The 11,725-nt window shown below is 43.9% G+C and overlaps 1 protein-coding gene across 1 annotated transcript; it reads right to left on the reverse strand.

The window, feature by feature from the left end:
- Positions 1–7,844: 7,844 nt before the first annotated feature.
- LOC106921415 (uncharacterized) lies at positions 7,845–11,143 on the reverse strand. The gene is made up of 5 exons (XM_014993103.2): positions 10,980–11,143; positions 9,012–9,077; positions 8,862–8,946; positions 8,690–8,775; positions 7,845–8,612 (listed from the first exon to the last, which is right to left on the reverse strand). The coding sequence occupies exons 1-5, from the start codon at positions 11,022–11,024 to the stop codon at positions 8,574–8,576; spliced, it is 321 nt and encodes a 106-aa protein (XP_014848589.1). The 5' UTR covers positions 11,025–11,143; the 3' UTR covers positions 7,845–8,573.
- Between the last annotated feature and the right edge of the window lie 582 nt (positions 11,144–11,725).

Consider the following 11,725-nt stretch of genomic DNA (forward strand, 5'->3'; position numbering starts at 1 on the left):
AACAAACTTTATTTTAGCTTACCTGTTCTAGACGCTGAGTAAAAACCTGATGGCCTCATAAAAAGGGACCGATGGCTGTCAGCATATGAAAGATTCACCTACTGAGAGAGCCATCTGACTGAGAAGAATAAAACCTCTGAGTTGATCTATTCAAACCTCTTTTGTGATAAAATTCATGCCAGCTTGATGACAATCTTCTACCTGGTTTGCCAAGGCGCAGCTCCTTCCTGAAGCTGTGAATGTCGGCTCCAGGCGATGGGACATGCAGTGGTGGACATGATGGATGTTCTTTGGTCTGCTGACCTCACCTCTTCTCTCCCCCTCATCACTGATGCCCCATCAGCAGCGACCAGCTTTGAGTTTGTTGACCAATCTGACATGGTGGAGAATAAACTGGCTTGATCTCTTTCTGCCCTGAGGGACTTTTCTAAACTTCAGCTTTGTGCTTCATACCCACTGTGGCCTCCTCACTGTCTTCATCCACTTCTTTTCTTATAATCTACAATGAAGGAGGAGAAATATTTTATAGCATCGTCTGATTTCCACATAAACTGATAACTTTAACACCAAAACAACTCGGTTAATATTCAGTCTATAAAGTGGAGTAATACACAGCATGGTGTGTTACTAGACGACAAACTTAGCTAACATTATGATAATGTTTAATCTTAAATGGATTACTTACTGACTTGTAGATTTGTAATCGCTGAAGTGTTTTCCTTTTCTACGATGAACTTCTACATTCAGCTTTTCATGGCGGGGGGTTTTCAGGCTCATTAACAGTTTTCTCCACAGTCTTAATTCCTTGAAAGATGCATTTAGACGATATGACGTCCTTGATGTTCTCTAATTTACATTTTTTTATGTCTTTAATAAAGCTACTTACCGTACTGCTGGAGGACGTGTGCTGAAGGCAGCTGGAACCAAACACTGACTGGCTGCTCTCATCAAACATGAGCCAGTCAAACTCACCTGTCAGTTCATCCAATGCTTTGCAGCTGCATTCTGTTAATTGCATGAAGGAGCAGAAGAGGGATAATTTAGGGGGAAAGTGGTAGCATACCTGTAACTTAAATGCAGCATACCTGTAGCTTAAATGTAGCATACCTGTAGCTTAAATGTAGCATACCTGTAGCTTAAATGTAGCATACCTGTAGCATACCTGTAGCTTAAATGTAGCATACCTGTAGCATACCTGTAGCTTAAATGTAGCATACCTGTAGCATACCTGTAGCTTAAATGTAGCATACCTGTAGCATACCTGTAGCTTAAATGTAGCATACCTGTAGCTTAAATGTAGCATACCTGTAGCATACCTGTAGCTTAAATGTAGCATACCTGTAGCTTAAATGTAGCATACCTGTAGCTTAAATGCAGCATACCTGTAGCTTACCTGTAGCTTAAATGTAGCATACCTGTAGCTTAAATGTAGCATACCTGTAGCTTAAATGTAGCATACCTGTAGCTTAAATGTAGCATACCTGTAGCATACCTGTAGCTTAAATGTAGCATACCTGTAGCATACCTGTAGCTTAAATGTAGCATACCTGTAGCATACCTGTAGCTTAAATGTAGCATACCTGTAGCATACCTGTAGCTTAAATGTAGCATACCTGTAGCTTAAATGTAGCATACCTGTAGCTTAAATGTAGCATACCTGTAGCTTAAATGCAGCATACCTGTAGCTTACCTGTAGCTTAAATGTAGCATACCTGTAGCTTAAATGTAGCATACCTGTAGCTTAAATGTAGCATACCTGTAGCTTAAATGTAGCATACCTGTAGCATACCTGTAGCTTAAATGTAGCATACCTGTAGCTTAAATGTAGCATACCTGTAGCTTACCTGTAGCTTAAATGCAGCATACCTGTAGCATACCTGTAGCTTAAATGTAGCATACCTGTAGCTTAAATGTAGCATACCTGTAGCTTAAATGTAGCATACCTGTAGCATACCTGTAGCTTAAATGTAGCATACCTGTAGCTTAGATGTAGCATACCTGTAGCATACCCGTAGCTTAAATGTAGCATACCTGCAGCTTAAATGTAGCATACCTGTAGCATACCTGTAGCTTAAATGTAGCATACCTGTAGCTTAAATGTAGCATACCTGTAGCTTAAATGCAGCATACCTGTAGCTTACCTGTAGCTTAAATGTAGCATACCTGTAGCTTAAATGTAGCATACCTGTAGCTTAAATGTAGCATACCTGTAGCATACCTGTAGCTTAAATGTAGCATACCTGTAGCATACCTGTAGCTTAAATGTAGCATACCTGTAGCTTAAATGTAGCATACCTGTAGCTTACCTGTAGCTTAAATGCAGCATACCTGTAGCATACCTGTAGCTTAAATGTAGCATACCTGTAGCTTAAATGTAGCATACCTGTAGCTTAAATGTAGCATACCTGTAGCATACCTGTAGCTTAAATGTAGCATACCTGTAGCTTAGATGTAGCATACCTGTAGCATACCTGTAGCTTAAATGTAGCATACCTGTAGCTTAGATGTAGCATACCTGTAGCTTAAATGTAGCATACCTGTAGCTTAAATGTAGCATACCTGTAGCTTAAATGTAGCATATCTGTAGCTTAAATGTAGCATACCTGTAGCTTAAATGTAGCATAATGTAGCATACCTGTAGCTTAAATGTAGCATACCTGTAGCATACCTGCAGCTTAAATGCAAACCGCCAAGCCTCCAGTCCAGACAGGAGACAGTTTTCATTATTACTATTTTTAATGGTCGTTTGAATTTTATAGCTATAAATATTTCAGTTTTGTTGTGCACTAGTAAAAAGAGCAAAGCGAGGTAGATTTCCTAAAATGATGATAACTAGCCTAGCATGTCATTGAACAGTATTTCTCATGTTTTCACTTTGAGGCGGAGCTGAGCTGATCTGGGGAGTCGGAGCTGCTGCCTACTCTAACTTATCGGTTTTAAATGTGGCACAAAAATACAGAAACAAGCTAAACATATTTTACTTGACAATTTCCTTCACAGATGAAATGTGGATAAAACGGAGGCGAGCGTTAGCCTATAGCTAGGCTAGCTGAGCTAACAGACTGATAATCACAAGACAGTTTACTCACCTCTCTGAGAAAACCTGTGTGGCAAATTGACATCTTTGCTTTGTGTTTCTTCTTTTTTTGTCTTCCCTCTTTTGAAATTCTGTTTTGTCATATTTCTATTGGCCGCATCGTTAGTTATCATTTTCAGTCTCTCTTTTCTTCTGACTGCTAACAAACCAAACGGTTCGGTAAATATGAACGCCTCCTTTTTACTCTGGAAGTGCTAACGCTTAACTTTAAACTCCCAGAAGCAAATAAAAACAACTATTTTATTTATTTTACTATTGACAATGTCCTGTAATATGTTTTATATTTATAAAAATATGAATATGTTAACAGTTCTGAAGTTCAGCCAGATGTTTGACACCAGCATGAAGGTGTTGGTAAATCCACCACACAGGAACCCTATGAAGAGGCGGTCTAGTTAAAGTAAAGACAGCAAAGAGTTTTTTAAAGCATGAAAATAAACCTCCAAAGTTTGTGCTGACATCAGGGAACTGAAGTGCAGCTAAACACCTTATTGTCATCATCACTGCTTTAAACATGCAGCAGCCATGTTGGTTGTACGGCATAGAAACTTCGATGTTACCCTTAATTTTTCCCAAAAAAAGGAACTTGGAAAACGAGTTTTGGGAAATAATGGAGGAGAAAATAAATCCAGATGCTTCTGCTAAATACATAGCAATGTGCTGGTTGAAGGTTGAAGTCCAGTTAGAACTGATCAGTCAGGTGGGAATCAAAGTCGTTGCTGGAGGGAAGCTCTGGTCTGCTGTTCTTACTGAGCCTGGTTCTGGTTCTGATGGAGGTTTCTTCAGCTTGATGCTCTGATTGATTTTTAGGATTATATTGGAATGGATTAACTTTATCTGTTTGACTGTATTGAATTAACTTTTCTGTGAAACGCATTGAGACATTTGCAGGCTGTAATTTGGTGCTGAACAGAGGAAACAGGCTGCAACTCTGAGTTTGGACACCAGATGGCAGCACCGCACTGAGGAAGAACTGACGTTCCATGAGGAAGATGTAGGTCTGCTGCAGGCCTCATGTTCTCCCTGTGCCTTTAAATAATCTGTTTTCCTCTCTGAAGGATTAGATTATTAATAAGTGAAGCATGTTGCTGCTGCTGTGGGAACGTTTGCACAGAAACTAAACGTTTATTTGCAGCTTTTCGCGTCACCAACAGAGCGCAGGATCAATGAAGGTCCACTGAACTAATGTTCATCACAGGAAACAGCAGATAATTACACCAACTGTTTACTGCTACAGTTAAAAACACACTGTACCTGTTTATCCTGCTCAGCTGTGCAGGAGCTCAGATCGCCCCCTGGAGGGCAGGTGTAGCACTGCACCCTCTGAACCTTCAGGTTGTTTCCACTCAGCTTCAGTCTGATCTGATCGTCTCCTCACTGAGGCAGAAAAAGGTTCCTAGTTTCAGCTCAGGACAGGGAAGTCAGCAGAGACCCGGATTTACATGCTGCTTTCTGATTGGCTGGCCGCTGAAAACAACACCTGTGGGTTTGAATTCTAGACCTGGGCTCCTGATTGGTGAGTTCATGTTCAGAGAGCCAATCAGCAGGCAGCAAAGGTGAGTCGTGTGTTTTCTACCTGGAGCAGGTCTGGCTTGATGCTTGCAGCCGATGAGTTCATGTCAAGTCTGAACTCATCAGAGTGAAGGAAGCAGCTGCTGGCTGCACACCTGGCTCCGACCCTGAACCTGAGGAGGAAGGAGGGAAGGAGAGGAGACTCAGGAAGGAGAGGAGACTCAGGAAGAGGAGAGGAAACTCAGGAAGGAGAGGAAACTCAGGAAGAGGAGAGGAAACTCAGGAAGAGGAGAGGAGACTCAGGAAGGAGAGGAAACTCAGGAAGGAGAGGAAACTCAACCTGGACAGGATTCAGGTCTTCATCCACGTCCCATCGATCAGGTGCTTCACAGCTTCACAGCTTCACAGCTAATCACCAAAACAAAACAAGGAGGGAAAAGAGAAACTGAAGGAAATTCAGAATTATTGTAAATCTAGAAAGAAACAGAAAAGGATTGAAGTAAAAATAATAAATAAATGCATGTAACTAATCCACATTTATGGTGATAATAACTGAGTTGAGTGTCTTCAGGGACCTGAAAAGGTTCGACTACCTGATAAAGTGAATGAAATAAATAAATATTTATTTTATAGTTCTTTAATTTATTCTTAACCATATTGTATAGAATATTATTAAACTTGGCGTCTGACTCTAGTCGGCCTGGATTCTGGATTCAGAACCGGTGGAACCGGGTCAGGCTTGCAGGACTCTTTCCGGCTCCGCCCTCAGATTTCCTCTGGGTTAGAGGTCAGAGGTCACAGCTGAGGTGGATGCTCCATCCTTTAACCTCCGCCAGGTGTTGCTCCAGAAGCCGACAGCGATGATGTCATCACCTGCGTAAAAGCAAAGCCACCTGTGGGTGTAAACTTCTGGTCCCAGCTGTGCCTCATTCTTCCAGAAAGTTCTGGTTCTGGATCCGATCCAGGTTTGTATAAAGTATTCACACCCTGGGATGTTTTAGCTCTTATTACAAATCAAACAAAAAACATGAAATAAAATATTTTTTAACGTTTTAAATGTTTAACTGAAGGTTTGAAATCTGTCCAATTAAATCATCAATTTTTTAACATTCACACCTTTTTTTACCAGTTCTATGATTTCCACCTGTATCATTTAACCAATCAGAACACAGTCTGTCGTTGAATCATGAATGAAAACTCAACACTTTTCTGCACATTTTTCATTAGTTTTACCATTTTCCTCCTTTATTGTCCACATTTTTCTGTCTTGTTTCTTCACATGATTCTAGTTTGTTTCCATAAATCTGAACAGAAAGAGGTGGAAATAACATGATTGTTTTAACTTCCAGGAGGCCTTTGGGTTAAAGGTCAAAGTTTTGACATGCATTAATAAAATATTTTCTTGTTTCTTCCAAATGTTTGATGAAGAAGAATAAGTTTAGATATTTAGACAGAATTGAATCTGTAAAATGATCAGTGGTGATTTAACCTGTCCAGCCGACATGGAGACCAGTTTGACCAGCGGCTGCTGGTTTAACTGGTTGTGAAGCTGATCCCAGTCTGGTCTGCTCCAACCTCTGAACCTGAACAAATCAACTCATCAATGTGACTGAAAGTATTTCACCCTGAATGGAGGGACTGGTGTCCAGATGGGGGCGCTACAACGAGCAGGATGGAATTAATGTTTAAATTACTGGAGAAAAATCTCCACTAATTAATGCATGAATAAAAAATGCATGAATACTAAATACAAGCATAAACAACAACAAAACATTTAGAAAGTTATTTAGAAAAAAAGTCAGACTATTGAAAAACATAAAATCCAATTAAAGATCTAAATTAAATGATTGAAAAAATTAAATATATGAAGAAATAATTTAAAGAACTGCATTAAATTGTTCCAATAAAATTCCAATGAAATCAAGGAAAAAAATTGTCATAAAAATTATTTTAAATTTTATTATAAAATGTACTATTAAAATGATGTAGTAATTATTAAAATTATTTAATTGAATGCATAAAAGTAGACAACTGTAACAACAGGGAAAAATAGGATAAATACTTTAAAAATGAACTAAATAAAATTTACTTTGTAATCAAAGTTAAAGATCAAAAGATAGAAAAAACTAAAGTAACCATATTTTAGTTAATAATTACTTTATTTTAGGGTGAATAAATCAGACTAACAGTTTCTTCAACCCACATGAAGAAACACAGCAGAGATTCAATCAGTGACCGGATCAGGTTCTGTGGGCCAGGTCGGACCAGGATCATCTGGACTCAACTTCCCAGAATTCCCTGCATCAGCTGGCTCTGAGTGAGGCTGTCTAGCCGGCCTGACCCTGTTAGATGTGTGAAGCTGCTGAACTGCAGTGACAGGCGGCTGCATCCGCAGCGCATTGAGCAGCGTTAACACAGATCCTTCCTTCCAGCGGCTGCTAACTGCTCCTGATGAAACCAGGAAGTATTCACACCTGCTTCTCGTTTTAAATTACACCTGTACTGTTTTTATTTTTCATATATTGTAATAAATGCACATTATGGACATTTAAAAGAATTAATTCTACTCAAATATACTCACTTGTTTGAGTATATTTTTGTTATAACTTGATTTGTTATCTTTGCAATGTTTTAAACTTTTTAAATATATACAATAATACTTCTGGATGTTGCTGTGTGAATCTACATACCTCAGATATGCTGAATTTCCACAGTGGGACAATAAAGATTTATATTCAGTAAATTAAAATATACATCCTGATGAGACTCATTTGTCAGTTTTACCTTTTTAAAACTGACGACTAAGAAATTAATTTATCAAAATGTTTTTCATTGATGTGATGTAATCACACCAATAGAAACAAAGACGGCAAAACATCAAATAAGTCGACTCTTAAAGTCCATTTACTTCAGGAATTTTATCACAAAGTAAAGCATTGTGATAAAATTTCTGAACTAAATTGACTTTTCAAAAACATTTGAATTTAAAGGTAGTAAAGCTCTAAAATTAACTTGAGACATTTTTGGAGGAAAAAACTGGTTTAATTTTCAACAATTTTAACTTTCATAAAAAAGCTCATCCAGATTAGATGTTTTTTCAGACCAAATCTAAAAATCTGCGTTTTGTAGGTCATGCATGTCGTAAATCAACATTTCCGGAGCGACTTCCTGACTCACCTTGAGCGGGTTTTCCCGCCGCCAGGAAGAGGAAATGAAACCAGGCAGAGATGTGAAGTACAACTCACAAAATAAAAGTCCGGTTTATTGTCAAACAACAAACTTCGCACATACATCAAAACAGGCCGTCATAAAACAAAATGTCGCTGACAAAGAAAAAAAAGAACAAAAGGAAACAGAGGCTCTTCTCTTTGGCCTTTCCCTCCCATACAAACAAACTAGTTATGGTACAGCTAAAGTACATACATTAAATTTACTGGAATGCTCTGAGTTCAGCGGCGTTAACAGGTTGCCTTTCAGCTTTTATTCTTTTTTTTAGCTTTTTTTACAGGTTTTCTAGTATCTGAGATATTGTAACATGGTCAACCAAGTAAAATCTTTTCGTTACAGAAGAAGCACCGATTTGGTCTGACGAGATCGCTGCCGAGAGAGAAGCTGCCCCCCCCCTCTCCTAACAATATGTACAAAAATATAAAATGTAAATAAAAATACAAACAAATTCTCCGTTGGGGTTGTTGTTGCTGAAGAGAAGCCGGATTTCTGCGTCGGGCAAGGCGAGGCGGCGGGTCCTCTAGTCTTGCAGCCTGGAGGTCAGAGGTCAGGGAGATGGGGGGGGTTGTGGACGTGGGGATGCTTGTTGAACTCTACTTGCTAATGACCATGTTGGTTTTTTATTATTTTTTTCCTTTAGATCAGTCCTCCCGCCCCTCCACCTGTGACGTGTCAGAGAGGTCAGAGGTGAAGAACCAGGAAGTGGTTCAGCAGGTCGGCGCCGCGCGGAAACGCATCAATCGTCGGTTTTCTGCTTCTTGGGTTCGACGTCGTCCTGAAAGAGGGGACAGCGTTAGGATGGGGCGGTGTTGGCATGGGGTCAGGACGGGGTCAGGGCTGCCGGCGGCTCACCTCGTCGTCCTCGTCGTCGTCCTCAGCTGCCCGTTTTGTGCCGCCCTCGATCTCGTCTTCATCATCTTCCTCGTCCTCCTCATCTCCTGCAGGAAGCAGAAAGAGGTCAAAGGTCTGGAGGTTTTAGAAACACCCATCCCTTCCGTTCCCATGGTGACGGATAGCGTCCCACCTTCTCCGTCGTCCTCCTCTTCTTCCTCTTCCTCCTCATCCACCTCCTCCTCGTCTACCTCAGGCTCGCCGTTCTCCTCATTCTCCTGAAGGAAGAGCAGCTGTCAGCTAAAGTTTTCATCCCTTTACAGCTAAAGTTTTCGGCCCCTACCTTCCCGTTGGTGGCAGCATCCTTGCCGTTCTCCTTCTCCTCTGCCAGCTTCTTCTCCTTCAGGTCCTGCAGCAGAAGCAGCATTAGCGTTAGCGTAGCGGTTAGCGCTGCCCTTCTACCCACTGGCCTACTTACAGCTGCACATTGTTCAGCCCGGTTAGCCAGCAGATCCTCTGCAGATCCTCCCCTGCCTCCTCCCCCTCCATCCGCTCTAATGTGTTGTAATCTGATACTTTGATGTGGCCCCAGGGGAACTCTGGGTATTGTAGTCCTCAGCCCGGCTGCCATTGCTGCCATGTCACGAGACACGCCCGGGAGAAGCACTGCGATACCCAGGATGCATTGCTCGATTTAAAATAACACAGGAGGGCGCAGAAGGAGGAGGAGGGTGATGAAGAGGAGGCGGAGGAGAGCGACGCACGCTGCTGCTGCTGGCCGCTTGTTGTAACGGAGGACAATAGAAGACGACACATGGCAAAGGCTGCGGGTCCGAACGGAACCGAAACGCGCCGTTAAACCGCGTCCACACAAACACTTTCACCGGAAACACGCTCCTCCCCCCCGCGCGTCCCGCAACACGCGCGCCCACGCACACACTGCATATACAGTTATTGATTAATTGCTTAATATAATCTCATTGGTTGGAATCCATTAAGCTGTTTAGAAGCGCCGGAGAGCGCGTGCTGCGCGCCGCGCGTAAAAAGACGCGTGTGCGTAAAAATGCTCCAGAACTAAAAATAGAGGCAGCAGGCGCCCCCCGGATTATAACGCCTAAAACCGGGCCGAACTTTCCCCTTTTTGCCTCCCTCCGGATGTTCATTCATCAACAGCCGGAGCTGCGCTGCCGTTTCCCCGCTGCGCGCCCCGCCGTCGCTGCCGCTGCTGCGGAAACACGGCATGCACCCCCGCCTCGACCAGAACCGGTTAAAGTTTCACCAAACCAGAACCAAAGTCCGGCTGAAGCCAAAACAAGTGGGCTCAGAGTCGGAACGGCGGGGGGAAAACCACAAAGAGGGGAAAACCAGCGCCGTCACATCACACCTCCACGGCGCGCCCGCGCACACGCACGCAGGCGCACACAATGAAGAAGGTTACAAAATGAGACAGAAAAAGTTTCCCCCCGGAGATACAATCGAAACACGCTGCAAGAGAAAAAAAACGCTGAAGAAGAAGCGGAAGCCGCGCGGCTCCCAGGCGGCGACCCGAGCCAGTCCGTAAACAAACCGGGTCGGACTGCGGCGGCCGGCAGGTGCCTACTGGGTCACACACAGAACCAGAGACGGACCAACAAGAACCAACAAGCTGGAGGAGGTGAAAGTTGACAGCGTGAATTCCGCACCTCCTGCCGCTCCGCGCTCCATTCAAACGCATCAACTTCACTCCACATCCGAACCGGAGCGCCGCCGGAGCCCCGGCAGCTCCGCCGACACACACATCCGGGAGGAGACTGGACCCCCCAGAAAGTCCGAACCCGATTCTCCTCTTAATGTAAATCACTTCCAGCATCTCCCAGGACGCGAAGGAGGGGAAAAAAATGTGAGAATCGGCGCCTCGATCGGCGATAAGAGTAGCGGAAAAACGCGATAAGTGCGCGTTGGAGAGCGCGCCGTGCGTAACGCACCGGTTCGGGCTGGACGGCAGAACCGAGCCGCTTGTATAAACAAAGAACCCCGCGCAGACTCTTCCTCTCCGGACAATGAGACGCGGCGCTGGAGGCGCAGATCCCCATGATGCGGAGCTCCGACTCCCAGCTTTATTCTAGGGGTCCATTTACTGGCCCCCCTCTCCCTCCTCATCAGTACCGGGACCACCGGCTGGTTCGATCCTGTTACTGGATCACTGGTTCCTATGATCCTTTGGGCTTGAATGAGCGCGAGAAAGGTTTGGTGAAAATCTAGGTTACAGCCTGGAGACGCGTAAAGCTGGAGAGGGGCTTAGGGAGGAAGGGGAAGGTGAGCGGCGGCTTACCTTGGCAGAGATATCCGAGCCAGAGTCCACCTGCGTGTCCGCCATTGTTTTAGTTCAATAAAATAAAGGACGGCTGAAAGGAAAGCTGGAATAAAGTAAATCCCCTCTGCTCGGCTGCGGATCTAGCAGGATTAGATTGTGCCAGTGGCCGACGGTGCTCACGGCCGAGCCTTTAATATAGGCTTATGGGCGGGGCCTCGCGGAGGTCGCCGGCCGCCGATTGGCTGCTGGCCGCACAGAGGTGTTTTCTTCGCGCGCCGGAGTGGAACAATGGGTAGAATTTCTATCCGTTTAGGCCACGCCCCCTACTGTTCTCCCCATGCAACCGTCCCTATTCCGCTAAAAACAAATAATCCGAACCGATTAAAGGCAGCGGAACGGACCACACCGTGACACACGCAGCCCGTCCGACACCGTGGAGACCAGAAAACCGGGTCCGAACCGAGCTGCGCAGTGAATTTATCGAATAAACGAGCGCTCCGTTTGACGTGGTGTCAGTTTGATTGATTGATGGCCGGTTGGGGGAATCAGGAGGCAAACCCGGACCGGTTCTCCCGCCCACCGCCGCGGAGAGGGATTATAAGCGCAGAAATGGAGAAAGCTGTGAGAAAACTGTCGGTTTTGGTGGATAAAAGTATTTTTTTTTTTGCTGCTGAGAGAGTTTGAGGGAGAAATGGAGTTTAATTGAAGCGTTGATCGGCCCCCGCTCGGCTGCTCGCCCCTCCCCCTTCATAACGTCCATTTTT

This window comes from Poecilia mexicana, unplaced genomic scaffold (genome assembly GCF_051168715.1).
Source record: "Poecilia mexicana isolate PSO_F unplaced genomic scaffold, ASM5116871v1 scaffold_17, whole genome shotgun sequence".
Lineage (NCBI taxonomy): Eukaryota > Metazoa > Chordata > Actinopteri > Cyprinodontiformes > Poeciliidae > Poecilia > Poecilia mexicana.